The 26,822-nt window shown below is 40.5% G+C and overlaps 2 protein-coding genes across 3 annotated transcripts in view; one reads left to right on the top strand and one right to left on the bottom strand.

Annotated features, from left to right (window-relative positions):
• The window catches only part of LOC118391469 (hypermethylated in cancer 2 protein-like), a 33,351-nt gene extending 13,354 nt beyond the window's left edge, over nucleotides 1–19,997 (bottom strand). The window contains exon 1 of the mRNA XM_035782901.2: nucleotides 19,853–19,997. The gene's annotated coding sequence lies outside the window, so the exon portion shown is untranslated. The remainder of the gene's footprint in view (nucleotides 1–19,852) is intronic.
• Nucleotides 19,986–26,822, top strand: LOC118391470 (ubiquitin-conjugating enzyme E2 L3). 2 transcript variants are annotated; one of them, XM_052458207.1, is made up of 4 exons: nucleotides 19,986–20,126; nucleotides 25,471–25,566; nucleotides 25,733–25,919; nucleotides 26,216–26,822. In XM_052458207.1, the coding sequence occupies exons 2-4, from the start codon at nucleotides 25,498–25,500 to the stop codon at nucleotides 26,368–26,370; spliced, it is 411 nt and encodes a 136-aa protein (XP_052314167.1). In that variant the 5' UTR covers nucleotides 19,986–20,126; nucleotides 25,471–25,497; the 3' UTR covers nucleotides 26,371–26,822. The 2 variants fall into 2 exon arrangements, with proteins under 2 accessions (XP_052314167.1, XP_035638795.1); XM_035782902.2 differs by lacking the exon at nucleotides 19,986–20,126 and adding an exon at nucleotides 23,813–23,964.

Below are 26,822 nucleotides of genomic sequence, written 5' to 3'. Positions count from 1 at the left end.
GTTCTACCCAGTGTTCTGTAACTGTTCTGTTCTACCCAGTGTTCTGTAACTGCTCTAGTCTGTTCTGTTCTACCCAGTGTTCTGTAACTGCTCTAGTCTGTTCTGTTCTACCCAGTGTTCTGTAACTGCTCTAGTCTGTTCTGTTCTACCCAGTGTTCTGTAACTGTTCTGTTCTACCCAGTGTTCTGTAACTGTTCTGTTCTACCCAGTGTTCTGTAACTGTTCTTGTCTGTTCTGTTCTACCCAGTGTTCTGTAACTGTTCTGTTCTACCGAGTGTTCTGTAACTGTTCTGTTCTACCCAGTGTTCTGTAACTGTTCTGTTCTACCCAGTGTTCTGTAACTGTTCTGTTCTACCCAGTGTTCTGTAACTGCTCTAGTCTGTTCTGTTCTACCCAGTGTTCTGTAACTGCTCTAGTCTGTTCTACCCAGTGTTCTGTAACTGTTCTGTTCTACCCAGTGTTCTGTAACTGTTCTGTTCTACCCAGTGTTCTGTAACTGTTCTGTTCTACCCAGTGTTCTGTAACTGTTCTGTTCTACCCAGTGTTCTGTAACTGTTCTGTTCTACCCAGTGTTCTGTAACTGTTCTGTTCTACAGTGTTCTGTAACTGTTCTGTTCTACACAGTGTTCTGTAACTGTTCTGTTCTACACAGTGTTCTGTAACTGTTCTGTTCTACCCAGTGTTCTGTAACTGTTCTGTTCTACCCAGTGTTCTGTAACTGTTCTGTTCTACCCAGTGTTCTGTAACTGTTCTGTTCTACCCAGTGTTCTGTAACTGTTCTGTTCTACCCAGTGTTCTGTAACTGTTCTGTTCTACCCAGTGTTCTGTAACTGTTCTAGTCTGTTCTGTTCTACCCAGTGTTCTGTTCTACCCAGTGTTCTGTAACTGCTCTAGTCTGTTCTGTTCTACCCAGTGTTCTGTAACTGCTCTAGTCTGTTCTGTTCTACCCAGTGTTCTGTTCTAAGTGTTCTGTAACTGCTCTAGTCTGTTCTGTTCTACCCAGTGTTCTGGAACTGTTCTTGTCTGTTCTGTTCTACCCAGTGTTCTGGAACTGCTCTAGTCTGTTCTGTTCTACCCAGTGTTCTGTAACTGCTCTAGTCTGTTCTGTTCTACCCAGTGTTCTGTAACTGTTCTAGTCTGTTCTGTTCTACCCAGTGTTCTGTAACTGTTCTAGTCTGTTCTGTTCTACCCAGTGTTCTGTTCTACCCAGTGTTCTGTAACTGCTCTAGTCTGTTCTGTTCTACCCAGTGTTCTGGAACTGTTCTTGTCTGTTCTGTTCTACCCAGTGTTCTGTAACTGCTCTAGTCTGTTCTGTTCTACCCAGTGTTCTGTAACTGTTCTAGTCTGTTCTGTTCTACCCAGTGTTCTGTAACTGTTCTAGTCTGTTCTGTTCTACCCAGTGTTCTGTAACTGTTCTAGTCTGTTCTGTTCTACCCAGTGTTCTGTAACTGTTCTAGTCTGTTCTGTTCTACCCAGTGTTCTGTAACTGCTCTAGTCTGTTCTGTTCTACCCAGTGTTCTGTAACTGTTCTGTTCTACCCAGTGTTCTGTAACTGTTCTGTTCTACCCAGTGTTCTGTAACTGTTCTGTTCTACCCAGTGTTCTGTAACTGTTCTGTTCTACCCAGTGTTCTGTAACTGTTCTGTTCTACCCAGTGTTCTGTAACTGTTCTGTTCTACACAGTGTTCTGTAACTGTTCTGTTCTACACAGTGTTCTGTAACTGTTCTGTTCTACACAGTGTTCTGTAACTGTTCTGTTCTACACAGTGTTCTGTAACTGTTCTGTTCTACACAGTGTTCTGTAACTGTTCTGTTCTACACAGTGTTCTGTAACTGTTCTGTTCTACACAGTGTTCTGTAACTGTTCTGTTCTACACAGTGTTCTGTAACTGTTCTGTTCTACACAGTGTTCTGTAACTGTTCTGTTCTACCCAGTGTTCTGTAACTGTTCTGTTCTACCCAGTGTTCTGTAACTGTTCTGTTCTACCCAGTGTTCTGTAACTGTTCTGTTCTACCCAGTGTTCTGGAACTGCTCTAGTCTGTTCTGTTCTACCCAGTGTTCTGTAACTGCTCTAGTCTGTTCTGTTCTACCCAGTGTTCTGTAACTGCTCTAGTCTGTTCTGTTCTACCCAGTGTTCTGTAACTGTTCTAGTCTGTTCTGTTCTACCCAGTGTTCTGTAACTGTTCTAGTCTGTTCTGTTCTACCCAGTGTTCTGTTCTACCCAGTGTTCTGTAACTGCTCTAGTCTGTTCTGTTCTACCCAGTGTTCTGGAACTGTTCTTGTCTGTTCTGTTCTACCCAGTGTTCTGGAACTGCTCTAGTCTGTTCTGTTCTACCCAGTGTTCTGTAACTGTTCTAGTCTGTTCTGTTCTACCCAGTGTTCTGTAACTGTTCTAGTCTGTTCTGTTCTACCCAGTGTTCTGTAACTGTTCTAGTCTGTTCTGTTCTACCCAGTGTTCTGTAACTGCTCTAGTCTGTTCTGTTCTACCCAGTGTTCTGGAACTGCTCTAGTCTGTTCTACCCAGTGTTCTGGAACTGTTCTAGCGTTCAGTCCTATCCTGTGGGTTCTAACCTGTTCTCTGTAATATCCTATGTTCTGTTAGCCCGTGTTCAGTTTGGCTGTCCAGTGTTTCATCTGGTCTTCCTGGCAGAGATCACTGCCAGTAAATCACATGATCTGGTAATCTAGCTGGGCTTTAGGCTCGCTACAGGACGCAGTTTGGCCCTCTGGTAAGACCTAGGGAATACGGATAATCTGAGCCAGTCCAATTGACACTCCTTAATGCTCATTAATTTAAATTAACGTTTTTCTAGGAATAAAATAAACGTCCTTTCCACTCACCAGGTGGGCTGAACGTGGAGAGGGACATGAAAAATAACATCCCCATTGTTGAGCCAGGTTTACTCCCGGTGTTCTGGAAAAGGGCACCCCAAGGATAGCCCATGTCACATGTTTACTCCTAACTAGCTAACATAATTATTACTAAACACATGTTAACTCCTAACAGAATTAGTTTGTTAGATGCATGCCAAGATTTGAGGAGTGTAGTTGGCTGACTCTTACTACCTTCTGATGGAAGACATTTAATTTTTTTATTTATTTGCTTCATATTATGGCAACTTTGTTCCGTCCAAGTTTGTGTTCATTCAGTTCAACCAAAAAAGGCCAGTAAGTTTTTACAGCCACAATCCTGAGTTTGTGTTTCAGCCAAACAGTAGTCTTACCATCTGGTATAGAGCTGAGGGATGTGGCTGAGGAAATGTAACCACTAAAACGTGTAGACCAAGCTAAAACGTATAGACCAAGCTAAAACGTATAGACCAAGCTAAAACGTATAGACCAAGCTAAAACGTATAGACCAAGCTAAAACGTATAGACCAAGCTAAAACGTATAGACCAAGCTAAAACGTATAGACGAAGCTAAAACGTGTAGACCAAGCTAAAACGTATAGACGACGCTAAAACGTGTAGACGACGCTAAAACGTATAGACGACGCTAAAACGTATAGACGACGCTAAAACGTATAGACGACGCTAAAACGTGTAGACCAAGCTAAAACGTGTAGACCAAGCTAAAACGTATAGACCAAGCTAAAACGTATAGACCAAGCTAAAACGTATAGACCAAGCTAAAACGTATAGACCAAGCTAAAACGTATAGACCAAGCTAAAAAAGCAGAGACTGGCTGTACATAATAACATTGATTTGACGCCACAGTTTTTAAACATATTGCTACACATTGTTTGTGTAAAACTGAAATGGCAATAAAACATATACATTTGAGTAAAATAACCCCAGGCCTATTCTGGGCCATGATAGGGTAAGAAAGTTGTACTAGCGGATGTAAATAATTATGATGCTTTTGTTATATATTCTTCAGGAACCAATGGGTAGAAATCATTCATAAAAATGTAACAGCAGGAAACATTAAGAGATAGTGGCAGCGATCAGAAAAGAAATAAATAACCAAATCTACAAATTCCAGAACAATTATTTTTTATTTCAGCTATATATACACACTATTTTGTAGAAATTCTGCTAGATTTTGGTCAAACCTACGCAGCAAAACGTTAAATCAATGCTACTGGTTGCTATGTTGCAAAAGCCCAACGTTTCTCACATACTGGAGAAACATTTATATTCAATGCTGTGACCATCATCCTACAAGCATTCCAAATTAGTGTTGCTCTACCATGATCTAAAACAGGGATCAACAATTAGATTCAGCAGCGGGACAATTCTTTTCTTGAGCAGATGGTCAGAACATAATTACAAATCATTTGTAGACTGGAAATTGACTGCAAGAAGTCCAAATAGATATAATATTTAACGAAAACAATTCAAATATTGCTTACATTTGTATACAATCACATCAAATCTATTAGCGTGGGTATACTTTGGATAAAAATTTCCCAAAATATTATCACTTGCAGCTGATTTGCTGGTGTTTTTACATTTGAACTCTAACAATAATAATAAACTCTAAAATGTATGATTCATTGATAAAGTTGAGAGAACGAAATCTTGAATAAAAAAATAAAAATCAATAGGCGATAGGCCTACTCGTCTACCACAAAATTGATAATGCCCTGCGTGCAGAGGGGGTGGCCTTTTTTTTAATGCCTTTTATTCAATTAGCATATATATATATATATATTTTTTTTTCTTTTAACATTTATTTTATTTCACCTTTATTTAATCAGGTAGGCCAGTTGAGAACAAGTTCTCTATTGCAACTGTGACCTGGCCAAGATAAAGCAAAGCAGTGTGACACATACAACAACACAGAGTTACACATGGAATAAACTATAAACAAGCTAATAACACAATAAACAAGTCAATGACACTGTAGAAAAAAAAGTAAGTCTATATACAGTGTGTGCAAAAAACATGAGGTAGGCAATAAATAGGCCATAGTAGCAAATAATTACAATTTAGCAGATTATGGCATATATATATATATATATATATAACACTGGAGTGATAAATGAGCAGATGATGTGCGATCGGTTAGCTGCTCAGATAGCTGATGTTTAAAGTTAGTGAGGGAGATATAAGACTCCAACTTCAGCGATTTTTGCAATTCGTTCCAGTCACTGGCAGCAGAGAACTGGAAGGAAAGGCAACCAAACGGGGTGTTGGCTTTGTGGATGATGAAGTGAGATATACCTGCTGGAACGTGTGCTATGGGTGGGTGTTGTTATCGTGACCAGTGAGCTGAGATAAGGCGGAGCTTTACCTAGCATAGACTTATAGATGACATGGAGCCAGTGGGTCTGGCGACGAATATGTAGTGAGGACCAGCCGACTAGAGCATACAGGTCAGGTGGTATAAGGTGATTTGGTAACAAAGCGGATGGCACTGTGATAGACTGCATCCAGTTTGCTGAGTAGAGTGTTGGAGGCTATTTTGTATATGACATCGCCGAAGTCGAGGATCGGTAGAATAGTCAGTTTTACGAGGGTAAGTTTGGCGGCGTGAGTGAAGGAGGCTTTGTTGTGAAATAGAAAGCCGATTCAACATTTGATTTTGGATTGGAGATGTTTAATATGAGTCTGGAAGGAGTGTTTACAGTCTAGCCAGACACCTAGGTATTTAGTTGTCCACATATTCTAGGTCAGAACAGTCCAGGGTGGTGATGCTAGTCGGGCGGGCGGGTGCGGGCAGCGAACAGTTGAAAAGCATTCATTTGGTTTTACTAGCGTTTAAGAGCAGTTGGAGGCCACGGAAGGAGTGTTGTATGGCATTGAAGCTCGTTTGGAGGTTAGATAGCAGTGTCCAGGGAAGGGCCAGAAGTATACAGAATGGTGTCGTCTGCGTAGAGGTGGATCAGGGAATCGCCCGCAGCAAGAGAGACATCATTGATATATACAGAGAAAAGAGTCGGCCCGAGAAATGAACCCTGTGGTACCCCCATAGAGACTGCCAGAGGACCGGACAACATGCCCTCCGATTTGACACACTGAACTCTGTCTGCAAAGTAGTTGGTGAACCAGGCGAGGCAGTCATTAGAAAAATCAAGGCTTTTGAGTCTGCTGATAAGAATACGGTGATTGACAGAGTCGAAAGCCTTGGCCAGGTCGATGAAGACGGCTTCACAGTACTGTCTTCTATTGATGGCGGTTATTATATTGTTTAGTACCTTGAGCGTGGCTGAGGTGCACCTGTGGCCGGCTCGGAAGCCGGATTGCACAGAGGAGAAGGTAGGATTCTAAATGGTCAGTGATCTGTTTATTAACTTGGCATTCGAAGACTTTAGATCGGCAGGGCAGGATGGATATAGGTCTACAACAGTTTGGGTCTAGAGTGTCACCCCCTTTGAAGAGGGAGATGACGCGGAAGCTTTCCAATCTTTAGGGATCTCGGACGATACAAAAGAGAGGTTGAACAGGCTGGTAATAGGGGTCGCAAAAATGGCGGCGGATCATTTTAGAAAGAGAGGGTCCAGATTGTCTAGCCCATCTGATTTATTTGGGTCCAGGTTTTGCAGTTCTTTCAGAACATCTGCTGTCTGGATCTGGGTGAAGGAGAAGCTGGGGAGGCTTGGGCGAGTAGCTGCGGGGGAGGCGGAGCTGTTGGCCGAGGTTGGATTAGCCAGGAGGAAGGCATGGCCAGCCATTGAGAAATACTTATTGAAATTTTCGATTATCATGGATTTATCAGTGGTGACCGTGTTACCTAGCCTCAGTGCAGTGGGCAGCTGGGAGGAAGTGCTCTTGTTCTCCATGGACTTTACAGTGTCCTCAAACTTTTTTGAGCTACAAGATGCAAATTTCTGCTTGAAAAAGCTAGCCTTTGCTTTCCTGACTGACTGTGCGTATTGGTTCCCGACTTCCCTGAACAGTTGCATATCGCGGGGACTATTCGACGCTATTGCAGTCCGCCACAGGGTGTTTTTGTGCTGGTCAAGGGCAGTTAGGTCTGGAGTGAACCAGAGGCTATATCTGTTCTTAGTTCTGCATTTTTTTAAACGGGGCATGCTTATCTAAGATGGTGAGGAAATTACTTTTAAAGAATAACCAGGCACCCTCGACTGACGGGATGAAATCAATATCCTTCCAGGATACCCGGGCCAGGTCGATTAGAATGGCCTGCTCGCAGAAGTGTTTTAGGGAGCGTTTGACAGAAATGAGGGGTGGTCGTTTGACTGTGGATAAAGGCAATGAGGCAGTGATCGCTGAGATCCTAATTGAAAACAGTGGAGGTGTATTCGGAGGGCCAGCCCTACATTAAATCAAATTTGATTAGTCACGTGCACCGGACACAACAGGTGTAGTAGACCTTACAGTGAAATGCTTACTTACGAGCCACTAACCAACAGTTCAGTTTTTAAAAAATATGGATAAGAATAAGAAATAAAGTAACAAGTAATTAAAGACCAGCTGTAAAAAATAACAATATATGCAGGGGGGTGCTGGTACATGTACATACATCCAGTGGTAAAAAGTACTTAAGTAAAAATACTGTAAAGTACTACTTAAGTAGTTTTTGGGGGTTTCTGTACATGACTATTTATGTTTTTTACTTTTACTTCACTATATTCCTAAAGAAAATATATACTTTTTACTCCCTTACATTTCCCTGGCACCAAAAAGTACTCATTACATGTTAAATGCTCAGGCAGGACAGAATTATGGTCCAATTCACTCACCTATCAATATAACGCTTTGTCATCCCTACTGCCATTGATCTGGCGGACTCACTAAACACAAATACTGAGTTTGGAAGTTCTTGGAGTGTCCAACGTCTGTCTAAAAAAATTAAATCATACTGTCTGAATTGCTTAATATAAGGAATGTGATGTATAGCATTTACTTTTACTCAAGTATGACAATTGAGTACTTTTCCCACCACTGCCTACATCCAGATTTCAGTTAATATTCTTGGTTTGTTGAAAGTTATTCATCTTATTCCAAAGCTGTGAAAAACAAACCGAAGCCAGCAATCCACAGGCTAAAATTAGATCAAGTATAGAGGTGGTTGCCAAGCTGGTAATACTAGTTCTGGAATTAGGCTATGCCCTCTGGGCATACAAGCCATTTGTTAGGCGTTTCTGGTATTTCGTCAAAAAACATAGTGCAACCTCTTGAACACAACCACACATGCCAACTTAAATAAAAAAACATGACGATCTGAGAAAATGACATATTTACCTTAATTAATTGATGAACACTGTTTATTTACTATCCTCTCTCACCTCACAACCCTCGGTTCACTATCTTGCTAAGGCCAAAATGTCATAAATAAGCCAACTTTGAGTATGTCAATTATGCTTTTAAAAACAAATGTAAAATATACTGTATGTAAACAATCCTTCCTACAAAAGGACCCTTCTTGTGAAAATACCCAAAATCATGGTCTTTTTTTGTCCTTGCTTCGTATTGAATCCCTCTACTGGAGGTATGTTTAGGCCGAAGGTCATCCAGCCTGGTCCTGGACAGCTAGCAGGGGTCTAATCCTAATCAGTACTCACCCAATCGATTTAACCTAACCTGTATTTACCCCGGTTAGTCTCATTGAGATAAAAATCTATTTTGCAGAGAGACCCGGTCCAAGATAGCAGCAGGGTCAAAGTTTAAGTGCTGGGCTGGAACTGTCCACATACACGCACAAGACTTTAGAGAGGTAGAGATATTTGAAGAAGTGAGCAAGGCATTGTGAGCAAGACATTCTTGACATTTTTCAAAATAAGCCTCTGATCGTCAAACGTCCTCTGTGTTAATGTTGACAGAGTTTATTCTAACCAGAAACTGGTGTACCGGTTCGCCGTGGTTCGTGTCATGTTAATGTCATGTTCCGTTCCTTCCTTTCAGTGGGAAGGGAGGGGGGGGGTTGGACTGCATTAATCCCAGATACCTGAAATGAGACAGGCTGCCAGTATGGAGTAGGCTACCCCATTCATAGATGCAAACTGTTTTAGCGCCTATTGGCGATAGCATCTTCTGATCGGGGGAGTTTTGTTAAGAGCCCCAACGCTAATCTAAACAAACACACATCGCTTGTTGTACGTTTCTGAAAACATAATGAACGCATCTTTGATAACAATATAGATATATTTTTAACAGGTTAAATTACTACACCTTCTTTAGTGTTAGGGGTCACACACGGCCATATCTCCACATTACATCGCTTGTTTTCAGAAGACAGACGGAAGACATAGTTAATTAGCATAGGTGGCTTCCTATCTAGCGTGCTCCAAACACCAGTGCTGTGTATAAGCGTAACTGGGAAGGAAGTGTAGTTCGGAAGCTGGAGACACACACAGCTTGTAGATCTGTGCAAAACTGCTAGAGTAAGTACATTCTTTCTTGCTCATTTGAAAGATAAGGAGCATACCAGCATATGTTTGGAAAATCATTTTGAAAGCGATGATTGACGTTTCAAAACGTTAAAACACAGCTTCGGAATTGTAGTTCACATGGAGCCAACAGTGGGTGAATGTAACTGCTGGAAACCGTACGTACGGAGAAGCTAGGAGTAGGTTAGTTACCAATAATCTTCCTGCCAGAGTGCCAATAGGAGGAGAGGTAACCTGGAGTGGAGCCAATCAGAGGGGTACACTATGAAGGAAACTATATTGAACAGAAATAAAATGCAACATGTAAAGTGTTGGTCCCATGTTCCATACGCACAAAAAACCTATTTCTGTCACGGATTCCCACAGTACTGCTGCTCATTCCGTTCACCAGCTCAGGAGGTCTGACCACCAACCCCGGACTGGAGGTCTGACCACCAACCCCAGAGTGGAGGTCTGACCACCAACCCCAGAGTGGAGGTCTGACCACCAACCCCAGAGTGGAGGTCTGACCACCAACCCCAGAGTGGAGGTCTGACCACCAACCCCAGAGTGGAGGTCTGACCACCAACCCCAGAGTGGAGGTCTGACCACCAACCCCAGACTGGAGGTCTGACCACCAACCCCAGACTGGAGGTCTGACCACCAACCCCAGAGTGGAGGTCTGACCACCAACCCCAGAGTGGAGGTCTGACCACCAGCCCCAGAGTGGAGGTCTGGAGGTCTGACCACCAACCCCAGAGTGGAGGTCCCACAGAGTGGAGGTCTGACCACCAGCCCCAGAGTGGAGGTCTGACCACCAGCCCCAGAGTGGAGGTCTGACCACCAGCCCCAGAGTGGAGGTCTGACCACCAGAGTGGAGGTCTGACCACCAGAGAGTGGAGGGTCTGACCACCAACCCCAGACTGGAGGTCTGACCACCAACCCCAGACTGGAGGTCTGACCACCAACCCCAGACTGGAGGTCTGACCACCAACCCCAGACTGGAGGTCTGACCACCAACCCCAGACTGTCTTGTCTCATTATTCAGCTTGTCTCATTACACACCTGGTTCCCATTAATGTTATGGTGCTTTTTTTGGCTGTGTGTTTATAGCAAAAATGAAATAATGTCAAATTAAAATAAGGGGATGATGACGCAATCTTTGCGAGAGGAAGGGAATCTGATTCCATTGGTACTCAACTCGTGGCTCAGACACTTCATTTGGGATAAATGGAGTTAAGATAGTTCCGGCGTGTCATTGTGAGAAGGCAATACTGCTCTGTGACCACCATTGACTGGGACGCACAGCCTAAACGCGCAGTTGAACTCAGTTGCCCAAAGTTACCTCGGTAACTCGTCAAACTTGACAAGGCTCTGGTCACAAATTTGAGAGAACCCCGTAAACTGCAGTTATGAAGCTGGCTTAAAGCTGTACATATTGTGACACTTACAGAGCCAGGTTCACCCAAGGTGTTCCGGGAAAGGCCAGCGCAAGGATAGCTCATGTCTCGTTTACTCCCAACTAGCCAGGGCTGGATTAATGCAAGGGCTTACAGGGGTTGAAGGCAATATAGGTAGTAGTGGTGCGCGGGTCAGCTGTTTGTTCACCCGCAATTGCTAAAACCCATCCTCAACCGCCCGACTAAGTGATGAAGTGAAAATGTGAGTCCCGCACCTGACCCTAAACTGCAAATATAGAAATGATGCTGTAGGCTACAGTCAGAGATGGAGGACCGATTGTTTTGTCAGGTTTGACAGATACATTTCTGCTAAGAATTTCAGTAGGCTATCAGTAGGCTTGTCTGTAATTAGATACATGCAGCTTCTCTTCTCTTCCATCTCTGAAATCTCGGCTTCTTTCGCTGAGAAAAGACGTTTAGGAATCAGGGACAAAATACAATAATAAACAAAAAAAAATGCACAGTCACATTCTCTCAAGATGCTGAAAGAGAGAAATCATATTTCTCCACTCCTGTTCCCGAGTCTAAATGTACATTTGGTGTATCATTCTACTGCAAGAAATGCTTAATTCTGCAGGCATTAATATTAAGACTGAAAGATTATAGTCAGTGTCCGGATTTCAGTTTCCATTTAACCCCTCTGAACAGTAGGCTAGTTCCCTTGACGTGCTATAGGCCTATTTGAAGTCCCCTTCTTGTTACTGTCAAATTTGTATAGCGCTTCACAATCATCACACATAACATAAGCATTTCTATCATCCTCTACCACTTCACCAAAACTTTCCTGTACCTCCCTTCTCTTTATTTTCAACTCTCCATTACGCAGTTTTTCACTTCTCCGTTTTTCTTCAGTGGATCGACGTTAACTTTTTCCTTTCACACCATTATAAGGCTGCGTTGAGACAATGACTTATCAATGACCCAAGCCCAGCTCATTAAATCCCTATCATTGTGTCGCCGAGTTGTCATAATGCTTCAGCAAATGTACATTATCCCAGGGGTGTTGGAAGACACAATGTAATGTACATCATTTATGTCCCTCTTACTGCACTGAATGCCTCTGTTGATCCTACAGTTATTGTATGCTGTAATCATATGCCTATGAACCAGAGTTATACTGTTAGCACTGAGGCGGTGTTCCCTAGCAGGAAGTCCAATATGTGTAACTCACCCTGCACTAACATTAATCACCCAAGCATTTCTACCTCTGCTAAGCTTCCCTGGATAACAAGAATACCTATGTGAGAACAGCAACTGAATCCTGGACTTCCTGACGGACCACCCTCAGGTGCTGAGAGTACAGGCAACAAAACATCCCCCACAGGGATGAGGTCAAGCGACCTGGCAGTGTGGTGCCAGGACAACAACCTTTCCCTTAACATCAGTAAGAGAGAGGAGCTGATCGTGGACTAAAGGAATGGAGGGCCAAACACGGCCCCATCCACACCGACGAGACTGTAGTGGAGCGGGTCTAGAACTTCAAGTTCCTTTGTGTCCACATTAGAAGTCGACCTATATATGATTTTCCAAACGCCGATAACCAAAAAAAGCCGATAACGATTAATCGACCGATTGTTAAAATGTATTTGTAATAATGACAATTACAACAATACTGACTGAACACTTATTTTAACTTAATAACTTAAATAATGCAAAAACAAAGTGTTGGAGTAGAAAGTAAAAGTGCAATATGTGCCATGTAAAAAAAAGCTAACGTTTAAGTTCCTTGCTCAGAACATATGAAAGCTGGTGGTTCCTTTAAACATTAGACATCAATATTGCAAGGTAAGAGGTTTTAGGTTGTAGTTAATATAGTATTTATAGGGCTATTTCATAAACCTTTTACTATTGGATGTTCTTATAGGCACTATAGTATTGCCAGTGTAACAGTATAGCTTCCATCCCTCTCCTCGCCCCTACCTGGGCTCAAACCTGGATACATCGACAACAGCCACCCTCGAAGCATCGTTACCCATCGCTCCACAAAAGCCGCGGCACTTGCAGAGCAAGGGGAACAACTACTCCAAGTCTCAGAGCGAGTGACGTTTGAAATGCTATTAGCGCGCACCCCGCTAACCATTTCACATCTGTTACATCAGCCTAATCTCTGGAGTTGATAAGCCTGAAGTCATAAACAGGTCAATGCTAGAAGAGCTGCTGGCAAAAAGCAGTAAAGTGCTGTTTGAATGAACGAGCCTGCTGCTGCCTACCATCGCTCAGTCAGACTGCTCTATCAAATCATAGACTTAATTATAACATAATAACACATAGAAATATGAGCCTTTGGTCATTAATATGGTTGAATCTGGAAACTATCATTTCGAAAACAAAACATTTATTATTTCAGTGAAATACGGAACCGTTCCGTATTTTATCTAACAGGTGGCATCCATAAGTCTAAATATTGCTGTTACATTGTACAACCCTCAATGTTATGTCATAATTACGTAAAATTCTGGCAAATTAGTTTGCAACGAGCCAGGCGGGCCAAACTGCTGCATATACTCTGACTCTGTTGCAAGAGAAGTGATACAATTTACCTAGTTAAAAGAAATTCATGTTAGCAGGCAATATTATATTAATGCAGGTTTTTTATTTATTTTACCTTTATTTAACTAGGCAAGTCAGTTAAGAAAGAAATCTTATTTTCAATGACGGCCTGGGAACAGTGGATTAACTGCCTGTTCAGGGGCAGAGCGACAGATTTGAACCTTGTCAGCTCGGGGGTTTGAACTCGCAACCTTTCGGTTACTAGTCCAACACTAACCACTAGGCTACCCTGCCGCCCCAATGCTGTTTAAAAATATATACTTGTGTATTGATTTTAAGAAAAGGCATTGATGTTTATGGTTAGGTACACGTTGGAGCAACGACAGTCCTTTTCTTGAATGAGCACCGCATCGATTATATGCAACGCAGGACACGCTAGATAAACTAGTAATATCATCAACCATCATAACTAGTGATTATGAGTGATTGATTGCTTTTTATAAAGATAAGTTTAATGCTAGCTAGCAACTTACCGTGGCTTCTTACTGCATTCACGTAACAGGCGGGCTCCTCGTGGAGTGCAATGAGAGGCAGGTGGTTAGAGCGTTGGACTAGTTAACTAAGGTTGCAAGATTAAATCCCCGAGCTGACAAGGTAAAAATCTGTCATTCTGCCCCTGAACAAGACAGTTAACCCACCGTCCCTAGGCCGTCATTGAAAATAAGAATGTGTTCTTAACTGACTTGCCTAGTTAAATAAAGGTGTAAAAAAAAAAAACGAATAATAATAATAATAATTCAAAAAACATCCAAATTGGTGTCATGGGCCCTCAGATCCTAAAAATGTTCTAAAGCTGCACCATTGAGAGCATTTTAACTTTCTGCATCACTGCTTGGTATGGCAACTGCTTGGCATCTGACCGCAAGGTACTACAGAGTAGAGGTTGACCGATTCATCGGAATTAACGATTAATTAGGGCTGATTTCAAGTTTTCATAACAATCGGAAATCGGTATTTTTGGGCACCAATTTTTTTTTTTACACCTTTATTTAATATTTTTTACTAGGCAAGTCAGTTAAGAACACATTCTTATTTTCAATGACTGCCTAGGAACAGTGGGTTAACTGCCTTGTTCAGGGGCAGAACGACATATTTTCACATTGTCAGCTCGGGGGGGGATCTAATCTTGCAACCTTAACTAGTCCAATGCAATTAACGACCTGCCTCTTTCTCGTTGCACTCTACAAGGAGACTGCCTGTTATGCGAATGCAGTAAGCCAAGGTAAGTTGCTAGCTAGCATTAAACTTAACTTATAAGAAAGGAGACCATCCACCACCTCATCAGGAGCATGCCCAGTCGTTGTATGGAGGTCATACTGGCACGTGGAGGCCGCACACACTACTGAGCCTCATTTTGACTTGTTTTAAGGACATTACATCAAAGTTGGATCAGCCTGTAGTGTGGTTTTCCACTTTAATTTTGAGTGAGACTCCAAATCCAGACCTCCATGGGTTGATAAATTTGATTTCCATTGATAATTTGTGTGCTTTTGTTGTCAGCACATTCAACTATGTAAAGAAAAAAGTATTTAATAAAAACATTTCATTCATTCAGATCTAGGATGTGTTATTTTAGTGTTCCCTTTTTTTGAGCAGTGTACAAATGGTATAGAGGGAAATAGTCCTATAATTCCTATAATAACTACAACCTAAAACTTCTTACCTGGGAATATTGAAGACTCATGTTAAAAAGGAACCACCAGCTTTCATATGTTCTCATGTTCTGAGCAAGGAACTGAAATGTTAGCTTTCTTACATGGAACATATTTCACTTTTACTTTCTTCTCCAACACTTTGTTTTTGCATTATTTAAACCAAATTGAACATGTTTCATTATTTATTTGAGGCTAAATTGATTTTATTGATGTATTATATTAAGTTAAAATAAGTGTTCATTCAGTATTGTTGTAATTGTCATTGTTACAAATAAATAAATAAAAATAACTTGTAAAAGAAAATGGCCGATTAATCGGTATCGGCTTTTATGGTCCTCCAATAATCGGTATCGGCGTTGAAAAATCATAATCGGTCTACCTCTACTACAGAGGGTAGTACGCACGGCCCAGTACATCACCTCTATACCAGGCTGTGTCAGAGGAAAGCCCTAAAAATTCTCTACCTCCAGCCACCCAAGTCATAGACTGCTCTCTCTACTACCGCACGCAAGCGGTACCGATGAACCAAGTCTGGAACCAACAGGACCCTGAACAGCTTCTACCACCAAGTCATATGACTGCTAAATAGTTAACCAAATACCTATCCGGACTATCTGTACTGACCCCCTATTGCACTAACTCGTACATCATGTGGAGTGCATTCAGAAAGTATTCAGACCCCCACATGAGACTCGGAATTCATTCTAACATTAAAATATGCAGTACAAATCTCCAAACGTCTTTTAGTTTTTTTTAATACCACAGTTAGCTGTGGTATTGATTTTTTATACCACAGTATAATGCTCCAGGGCTAACTTTGTTAGCATTTTGGTTGGATTTTCTAGATACAGAACATAAAACAAGATTTATAAAGCAAGAATTATCTCTTATGTCTAATAAAGCAAGTACTGCAATAGTTTAAGCATATGTTGCAAGACTAACATATTTTTTCAGAATATAAAAAAAAGAAAATCAATGTCAAGGGGGTTAGCAACCAATTGACCAACCACTGACGGAGTTAACAGAAACTCAAAACAGACATATTCTTGTCTTTAAAAATATAAGTTATATACAAACATTTGTCAAATATGGAAAATTATTAATTTGACAATCCCCAACAAAGTATAATCATTCTATCAGATGTTTCAGCACTCTGACAGAGTTTGTTTTAGAGAGTTGATAAAATCATTAATTTTTGTTGTTTTTCCTCAGTTGCTTTGACTAACTAAAATAAACATTTGAACCAACATTAATATTCTAGCTTAATATTATATAAGGGAGATGGAGTTGACATGTTATGGTTGTGACCATGGGGATTTCAATATTGTTTGTTTAAATCTATCAACAGTTGAGAACTTGTCAGACCATAAGTGGTCTTGTTGCACTACAGTTAATGAGGAGATAAGTAAGGGGTTCTCATGGTATAGCTGACCCTGCTAAACAATAATTAATTTATGATTTTAGACAAATCTGACGGAGTTGACCAAACTCCAGAGACATTTTTTTAAATCACATTTTTGAGAGAATTAGTGCTTAAAGTCAGAGATGGCTATTGCAAGTAACTACAGTACATGTGATACTTTCAGTTAATATTCATTTATGCCAGTTATTAGAATTTTAAACACTTTTGTGGCGTTTGAAATTGTGATCCTTTTTTCCGGACAGGGGCATTTCCTGGCAGAGAGCCGACATGGAAATTACTAAAACTGGAAAATTACTAAAAACAAATGTTTTCCGTAATAAAATTCCCCTAAATTACATTTAAGATCAAATAATTAAACAAAATTCACCTTTTCAACTATAAAAATTTCCCTGCTGGACAAGGATTGTCCCAAGCTACATTGTTTGTTTACAAGACAGAAATGGCAACAAAACAAACATTGGAGTAAAATAACATTAGGCCTATTCTGGGTTATGATACGGTAAGATAGTACTAGCTGATGTAAGCCGATGTAAGCCATCATTGATGCTAATAAGGTATATTCTTTAAGAATCAAATGGGTATAAATCATTAAATGAAATTTAACAGCAGGAAGTATCCAATATTGTAAAAAAAATAGAAATAATAACATAATAGCTATAATTCCATAACATCAACTTATTGCTACTGCTTACACTATGCAGGTTTCCATGGACCCAAGTTTAATCAACAAAAGCAATGTTTCAAAAAAACTAAATTGAGACATGTGTAATGGAAACATCATATAGACAATATTTTTTATCCGTTTGACGGGTGGATTTTCTTGTCTAACTTGCTTTGAGACAAATGATGATGGAAACAAATAAGTTATGATTGTTGAATGATTTTGAAGGTACGAGGGGCATGTGAATCACCTAGGCCTAACTATAAAAGGTCCATTCCACATTTAATTCTAATTGCTGGCTAAATCTATTTTTTCCAACTATTAAAAAATTATGCTTCTTTGCAGGACAACGATTGTCCTGACTTTCAAGAATACCTGAATTGCTTCGCCTTGCTTTTCTGTTCGGTTGGGTGCAAGTTTCGCAATTTAATTATTTCAGATCTATAGGAGTGCAAGTTTCACCATGGCACAGACCATGGTGATATGTTGGTACATGAACACTATTGGAATATAGCAAATATTAGTCAATTATTGCATTCTATCCATGCTGGCTTTCACATGCTACCTGAGACATGAAACTGATAGGTGAGAGGGCAAACTGGTTACCACCAATTTATGAATGAGCATTGCGCAACTTGCCTAAATGGGTAATGGAAACATCAACCACAATTATGATTTATTTATTTTAAGGTATGACGTCATTACACCCTGCTGTTTTTAATCGACAATTAAGTTCAATGGAAATGCAGCGTAGCAGACAAACGTCACATCTATTTCTATGTGAACTTTGTAAATGTTGATTAAAAAAAAAATCACTGGACAAGTTAAAGGAGTATTGTGTAATATTCTTGATTTGTAATTTCAGAAAATGTCCATAACAAATAAATAAATGGCAGTAATAGTTTTCCATTATTTTTTCACACAAAAAAATATTTGGGGGCCCATACTGGCTACCGGATTCCTTGCTCGGCCAAACACTACACCACACACGTTCGTTTCTTTGACGTAGTACCTTTAACGGAAACATAGCTGTTGATACACAGTTGAGAGAATACATCTCGAGAGAGAAAAAACAAAAAAACAAATGGGCGATACCCGTCTAAAACAAAATACATAACACCTCAGAGTTTCTAAACCCAAAGGCCGAACATCGCGAGACTTCCGGGAACGCTTTCGATAGAACTGCATCGGTAGCATGCATCCGTCAGAAAATCCATTCAGACTGTGAATGAATCAGCGATTCATAATTTTTTGTTGTTGCTCATATTACTTTCTACCTTCCGAGAATACCTCGTATTTTCTGACAACTGATGCGTCCTCTCCTTCAGTGTCGAATTAAGTATGTAACTATGTTAACAATCATTGATCTACAAGTCTTTCTGCATTCCGAACAACTCTAGGGAACATCAGTAGCCCAGCTTCGCGCACTGACCAATGCGAAGTAGTTGGCCTGTTCCTGATCTTACACATCTGTGCAGCACCTTCAGCATTCAAATGCTAAAATAGCTTGCGCGATATTAAGCTGTATTGGTTGAGTGGCAACCCATGTAATTTGCTAGGTTATTGTTATCTTCGCGCTGTTGAAAATAGTGTTTTACTGGAATAAAAGTACTGGGGACAACTCATCTGCCTATACCTGCTGAACGGGGCTTACAATAGATTTGATTGTGATGTTCAAGTTCAACGTCGGCGATAGTTTTGGTAGAGTATTTTGATGTTCAAGTTCAACGTCAGCAATAGTTTTGGTAGTGTATATGGTAAAAAAAAAATATATATATACACTGGGTAAAATGTATAATTTCATAATGAGGGATCACTTTTTCGAGGCGCACTGCATGGCCAAAACTGGAGGAGAAAACAAATAGTTCACTCCAAAAAAACATTCCAAAAACTTTAAAAAAATAAAAGATTTTGAAATGGGGGTGAAATCCAAAGTTGTGATGCATCATAGCTCATTTGTAAATGATAAATATAGATATATTACTAGCTCAACCCCTTAATCTGCAAAAACAACAAGTTAATTAGTGGGTGATGGTTATTTCAGAAACAAAGTGGGAGGGGGGGACAAAAAAACTAACTAAATTGCCCCCCCTCCCCTAAACCTAACAGTGGGGTCGTAGATGCCTAGTGTCCTTTATGGCTCAGATCAGGTGCCTACATAGTATACAATATAGACATACACCATTTACACACACAAACTGAAGTCAGCTCAGACAGTTCCAGATCAGAGGCCCAGCTCATGAGCTGCATCAACAGCAGATTTGAATTTTGTGCATGAATTGTATCGCATCGATTCGTTTTCTAATCAAACCGAATCGTTTCAAACTAAAAACGAATCGCTTCGGTATCGTATCAGAGCCCATGTATCTACACATGTATCGAATCTTCTTGAAAGGGAAAAATGCACATCCCCACGATATAGCCATTTTGACTTTGTGGCTGTGGTAACTAGTGGCAACCCTAGCAGAGGGGGTGGGTAAAGGGGTCCACCAATGCCTTTTATTCAATTAGCCTATATTGATGCGCCAGCCCTGCATACATTATATTTAAGTAACTGTTTTGTTTGTTTAAAGTTATTTATCTTATTCCAAAGCTGTGAAAAACAAACCGAAGCCCGCAATGCACGGGTTAAAAGGAACGCAGGTAAAGAGGTGGTTGCCAAGCTGGCTACACACGGGGAGACCTCTCTGGGCATACGAGCCAAATGTTTGTTGTTTCTGGTGTTTCTTCAAACAACGTAGTGCAAAACCTTGAACATGACTACACACACACCAAGTTACATCGCAAAACATACGAGGATCTGATAAATATTACATATATTTACCTTAATTCATCGATGAACGCGTTTTTCATTTACCATCCCACCTCACAACCCTCTGTTCGCCATCTTGCCACTGCAGGCTATTTCCCTGTGAAGCCTACCCCCTGGCCCAAATTTAAATAAAAGCCAACTGAAAGGGGGAGAGGAGAAAAAGGCTTGCCTCTGCCTCAGAAATGCCAGACCATCCGCCGATGAGCAGAAGTGCCCTGAACAACCAGGATACAAACCGGATCAATTGACCAGAATCCACAAAGATTACAAACGCCTCCGACACAGGGTATGTATGGGCCCTTGTCCCATGGCATTCTACAAACTCAAATATCCTTGAGCCAGGTGCTTGAAACAGACTTGATGTGAAAAACTCACTAGAAGTGATAAGAGGGTGTGGTGCAGGCTGATTATAGGTTACATGTCTCTGTCAAAAAAAATAGTAAATTATTTCAAGTCTTACACCTTGTTGACATGAAGGCACAGCATTCTTTCACCCTCGTCTCATTGATTGTATGCCAATAATGTGTATTACATCTTATAGTGTGAAATAAAAATATAACTGACAGAAATAGTTAGTACACCTCTATCAAATATGAATCTCTCAAAAATAAATGATTAAAAGAAACACATGAAATACATCCATTTGACAAGGTTAATGAACCATGGAAAAGTTGTTGTTTGAAAAACCATTGGTAATTAAATAATAAATATATTCTGTGTTTAAGTTAAACTGTCAATGTGTAAACATGTGACAAGGAGCAGTAAGACAAATAGATTGAACATAGATTGAGCTTGACTAGGGGTGCATCTCAACAGTGAATTTCAAGTACAGTAGCTTCCTCTGCTTGTATCCTCTCTCTCATGTTCTGATCTGTAAGACCTGGATGCCTCTCTCCTCTGCAGTGGAGGTTGCTGAGGGGAGGATGGCTCAAAATATTGGCTGGAATGGAGTAAATGGAATGGTATCAAACATAATTTCCCTTAGCGGTGCAGCGGTCTCAGGCACTGCATCTCAGAGCTAGAGGTGTTACTACAGACCCTGGTTTGATTCCAAGCTGTATCACAACCGGCCATGATTGGGAGTCCCATAGGGCGGCACACAATTGGCCCAGCGTCGTCTGGGTTAGGGTTTGGCTGGGGTAGGCCGTCATTGTAAATAAGAATTTGTTCTTAGCTGGCTTGCCTAGTGAAATAAAAATTCAATTTACTCCATTCCAGCTGCTGCACTCCATTCCAGCCATCATTATGCACCATCCTCCCCTCAGCAGCCGCCACTGCTCTCCAGCTATCCCTATGAACAGTGGGTCACAAGAAGATGAGGTGAAAAGAGGAGGAGAGGAGATGGTGCCAATTAATCTTTAATTTATTGTGTGTGTGTGTGTTCTCTGCAAGGGATTATATGTTTACCAGTATGCCCCCTAGAGGACATAGCATACACTATAATAACACCCATATCAGTATTGTCAAAAATGATATATATATACTGACAAGATACTTGTCTCTCCGCCCTAACAACAGGAGTCGTTGTCCACAAAGCAGCACGGCGGTTGACAAGTGCCTGCAGATACATCTCTTTGGATTGGTGGATACATCTAATTATTGTAATAAAGTTTTTAATATTCAATGAGGGTTGTTGATGTCAACCGCCTGTATTAAATGTAGAGAGATGCTATGCTGCTAGCCTCAGGTCATTAATATGCATAGCCATCTCCAGACAACTCCGATATAAAGTGTTTTCAAAAAGTGTCCGGGATGTTCTGTGTCCTACTTATATCACTCATAACAACCTAAACATTACAAAACTTATATTCGATTAAATAATCCTCACGTAGCAAATAAGCCATTCTATTTTTTGTTGATAAAATTTGACACTATCTTTGAACTCCATACAAACTCCTTGCTTAGGCAAGCGAAGGAAACTAAACAACGCCACCTTCTGGAGGAGGTAGATTTTTGTCCGAGTTGGGCCTCTCGCTTCACCTCTTTCTCTCTGGTATCGTCCATGCAAGTTTTTGAAAGTATGGCACTTGTGTAAATTACTTAATTGACAACGTTTACTTTTACTCCACTACATTCCTAAAGAAAATATGTACTTCCTACTCCCATACATTTTGGTAATTTTCTGACAATTGAGTACTTTTTCCACCACTGAAGTATGGTACCTATGGTATAGCATATGTTCCATCATGGTAGTAGGCTATTCCATAGATTTTAAGGCAAAAGTTTGATTCAGTGAGGGATGTATTTGGTGTGAAAAAAATAGAAAACATACACCTATGAACAACAACTTACAGACCAACTACATCACATACGAACAACAACTTACAGACCCACATAAACAAGGACTACATCTCCTCTGCCATGACCTGCATTGTTTATGTGGGTCTGTAAGTTGTTGTTCGTATGTGATGTCGTTGGTTTACACGTTCTGATGACAAAGGGAGGTTTGTTTGCACACTTTATATTGTTCCTGGTGTATAAAACCTTTTGGGAAAAATAAACTTCAGCACACTGGCATTCTTGTGTGCTTCAGAATGCTTTATTGATTTGGAAAATGAGCCATTCAGTTTAGGCTCACAAGGGGGCATGGCACTATACAAACCATTGTTAAATATTTTGTACTATGTTCTCAGTGCTGGACAAAGTACCCAATTGTCATACTTGAGTAAAGGTAAAGATACCTTGATAGAAAATGACTCAAGTAAAATTAAATGTAATTGCTAAAATATACTTCCTTATCAAAAGTAGAAGCATAAATCATTTCAAATTCCTTATATTAAGCAAGCCAGAAGGCCTGATTTTCTTATTTTTATTTATTTATGGATAGTCAGGGGCACACTCCAACAATCAGACATAATGTACCAATGAAGCATTTGTGTTTAGTGAGTCCACCAGATCAGAAGCAGTAGGGATGACCAGAGAAGTTATCTTGATAAGTGTGTGAATTGGACCATTTTCCTGTCCTGCTAAGCCTTCAAAATGTATGAGTAGGCCTACTTTTGAGTGTCAGTGTAAATTTATGGAGTAAAAACAACATTATTTTCATTAGGAATGTAGGGGAGTAAAAGTTAGTTGTCAAAAAATGTAAAGAGTAAAGTACAGATATATCCAAAAAACGACTTAAGTAGAACTTTAAAGTATTTTTAGTTAACACCTCTTAAGGATCTCATCATTTTTTCAATTTTCGCCTAAAATGACATGTCCAAATCTAACTAATCTAACTACATGTAGCTCAGGACCTGAATCAAGGATATGCATATTCTTGATGCCATTTGAAAGGAAACACTTTGAAGTTTGTGTAAATGTGAAATTAATTTAGGAGAATATAACACATTAGATCTGGTAAAAGATAATACAATGAAAAAAACATGTGTTATTATTATTGTTTTGTACCAGAGAAAGGGCATAATGTATTATTCCAGCCCAGGTGCAATTTAGATGTTGGCCAATAGATGGCAGCAGTGTATGTGCAAAGTTTTAGAATGATCCAATGAACCATTGCATATTTCTTCAAAACGTTGTATCAAGACTGCCCAAATGTGCCTAATTGGTTTATTAATACGTTTTCATAATTGTGCACTCTCCTCAAACAATATCGTGGTATTATTTCATTGTAATAGTTACTGTAAATTGGGCAGTGCAGTTCGATGAACAAGAATTTAAGCTTTCTGTCCATGTCAGATATGTCTATGTCCAGGGAAATGTTCTCTTACCTACAACCTCAGGCTAATGTGATTAGCATATGTTAGCTCAACCGACCAACGGGGGGAGGGGGGCACGGTTTACACCACTGCATGATCTTATTATTTCAACAGCAACCTGCTATAAGTATGTTTTCAGATGTGATTGCCTCAGCTCAGATGTGATTACACTTTCACTATTTAAATCAGGTGACAAATAGTGGCCCATAATGTGTAGGCTTCTCCCAAACTAGGCTAAATACATTGACAAATGCTCTCATTTGACAAAATAACTTCAAGATAATAACTCAAATCAAAGTACACTCAAATTAGTGCGTACACACAGTGGACAGAGGTGAGAGTGACTGGACTATTTGGATATCGCTGTGTATTCTGGGTACAGACAGTAATTCCACGATGGCGGCGAGCAGGAGGCTGCACAAGGTACATTTCCTGATCAATCAAATTAGGATTTTAAAATATTAGATTAAAGAGAATAAAACATTCAGATTGCTAAATCTCCGATAAAATTAAAAGTGTCGTTAAATTGGTTTAATTTAGCCCCACACTGTTAGAAACCTCATGAATCTCAGTAAGCGGAAAATGAAGCTAGCTAGACGTTAGCATGCTAAGCTAACCAGCTAGCAGTTTTTTGGTGATGTTTTGATGTTAGCACCGGTATATTAATATGCAAGATCTGTGTATTGTTAATATAAATTAAGTGCCAATGTGTCATCAAATGTATTTAGATTGAATTCATTATTGTGTCATACATTGCGTGACGCAGGTTCAACATGATTGAACATTGTCTCAGAAAAACTTGGCTAGTTAGCTAACGTTACTAGCTGGCTAACTTGCGAACCTTAGCAAGGGAGTTAATTGTGCAATGCACAGCATTTACCTAGTTAGCTAACAGTGTGGTTCTATGAGAAAACCAGCTAGTTAGCAACTCAGGTTAATTCCGCTTATTTTTTCAATGTGTAACCGAGGAAGCTAACCAGCTAGCCAATTACATGCATTTCCTCAGATTTGGTTTCTTAGTTTTTAAATGTTTTGAATAGTCATCGAGTGAATCGAAAGCAAAATGTATTCTCTGCCAAGTATGTTAGCTAAGCTAGTTGAATTTCATTCATTCGACCTCAATAAACTAGCCAGCTAGCTTTATAGCCAACAGTCACATTAGCTGACCAACACTGTATGTAAACAATCCTCCTGTTCTCAACACTGGGTGTTAATAAACTTAATCGATTAACCTAACTTTAGCTTTTTGTTTATTTGTGCCACCAGTGCCATTTCTTATAACTTTTTTACATAGACTTGTAAACCATGTATTTTCTCAAAACAACTGTAGGACATAGAGTAAGTCATACATTGTTCAAGCTCAGATTTATATGGAGAGAAATTAAACCAGGAAGCTGTGTGCCCATGTTTTATTGTTATGGGTGTGTTAACTGTAATGTCCTTGTCACAATAACACACTGTAACACTACCCCCAATCTTATGATCTGTAGTGAAAGATTACCGGCCCTGGGATTTATGAGTCATTCCTCTGGTTTGGCAGAGAGCAGTGTTCTGTAGTGAGATCAGAGTGTGAGAATGCACCGGAACACTTCCTGGGTGGGTGTCTGAGGGAAGGGATGTGTCTGCTTGGCTACCAGGATGAGAGACAGTTAAGGTGTCAGATATAGGCTCATCCCTAGTACTCATTGTAGTCATTCTGTCTGTGTTTACCTGTGTGATTCAGTCATTGGGCTGTTTTGGCCTATCGGACACAGCTTGTTTAATGGTTACTAAGACTCAGCCAACAGACATGTTTTATCAGTCCTTTATCTCTAGTTTGATATACACCTTTCTGCTTCCTGTAGTGGTGATGTTTATGGTTTGTGATTAACTGTCATTAATTAGAAGTACAGGAGAACTTGTTCATTATGTTTTCTCTCTCTTTTTCAGGAACTTGATGAAATCCGCAAGTCTGGAATGAAAAATTTCCGTAACATTCAAGTTGATGAAACAAATATTTTGACTTGGCAAGGTCTCATTGTTCCAGTAAGTAGCCTAGCGGCACTACGTACTACTTTCTCCAGACAGAATAACAAGGAGGACCAAGGCACTCACAGCGATATTAAAATGTATTTGTTGCTGTGACATGTTCAGCAGGACTCAGTTCACCTTTTAACCAAACATCATTCTCTCTCTTTCTCCCCTCTAAAAGGACAACCCTCCATACGATAAAGGTGCATTCAGGATCGAGATAATCTTCCCTGCGGAGTACCCCTTCAAGCCCCCCAAGATCACGTTCAAGACGAAGATCTACCACCCCAACATCGACGAGAAGGGACAGGTGTGTCTGCCTGTGATCAGCGCAGAGAATTGGAAACCAGCCACTAAAACTGACCAAGGTACGGTGGAAAGAAGCACACACACACACACACACGGAGAGTGAGACAGAGGCAATGGACACTTGTTTTCTTCTGTAGTTATTATTTGCAATTTTTCATAATTTGTCATGCTGTCTGAACCCTAACCCTCTAGTCTCCTCTCCCTCAGAGGCTCATATCTATTTGGCTGGAGAGGTTTCCATCCTGTATCCTCTGCCTGGTTATGGATTTCAATGTGTCTTTCTGACTTGTTTCATATGTCGTCATCCATTTTTACACCATTCTTACGGTCTCTTTTGTCCTGCTTGTCTCTGCAGTGATCCAGTCCCTGATCGCGCTGGTCAACGACCCCCAGCCAGAGCATCCTCTCAGGGCAGACCTAGCAGAGGAATACTCTAAGGACCGTAAAAAATTCTTTAAGAACGCAGAAGAGTTTACAAAGAAACATGGAGAAAAACGACCTATGGACTGAGAACGCAAACGTGTGACTCCCTCTTCCCTTTCTTCCCTCCCCCCGGACCCTCTCTCAACTCCTCTCTCTCCCCCCTTCCAAGACCACCTATACCCCCTTTGTTCTTACCCCATCTCCTGAAAATGGCCCTCACACAGGTACACATCCTTCTAGCCCCCCTCCTCCTCCTGGGGTGGTATATCTCGGCTCCACTTTGCCCTGGCAACAGGACTTTGTCGTGAATCAGGCTCGTCGGTCACCTCTGGGTGTTAGCTTGTGGCTGTTACTAACTTTCTACTGATTTCTTAAATTAAATTATAAAAGTGCCGGATTTGGGCCAGAGAGAGCAACTTATAACAGGGAGAGGAAACAAATATGTGGATAAAATGTTGTTCTGCTCATGATTTGTTCACAGAAGTGTATTGATTGCTGGAGCAGACCTGTATAAAGATTGTCGACTGTTTTGAAAGCTA

The sequence above is a fragment of the Oncorhynchus keta genome, chromosome 12 (assembly GCF_023373465.1).
Source record: "Oncorhynchus keta strain PuntledgeMale-10-30-2019 chromosome 12, Oket_V2, whole genome shotgun sequence".
NCBI classification, from domain to species: domain Eukaryota; kingdom Metazoa; phylum Chordata; class Actinopteri; order Salmoniformes; family Salmonidae; genus Oncorhynchus; species Oncorhynchus keta.
The sequence above is the reverse complement of the archived record's forward strand: the minus strand, read 5'-3'. Positions and strand labels throughout refer to the sequence as shown.

What these genes read in the sequence shown, in the direction of transcription:
- LOC118391470 (XM_035782902.2), top strand. Translation starts at nt 23,938, where the DNA reads ATGGCGGCGAGCAGGAGGCTGCACAAG. An exon ending in CGAGCAGGAGGCTGCACAAG is followed by an intron (nt 23,965 to 25,470) that starts GTACATTTCCTG and finishes TCTCTTTTTCAG; the next exon opens with GAACTTGATGAAATCCGCAA. An exon ending in AGCCACTAAAACTGACCAAG is followed by an intron (nt 25,920 to 26,215) that starts GTACGGTGGAAA and finishes TTGTCTCTGCAG; the next exon opens with TGATCCAGTCCCTGATCGCG.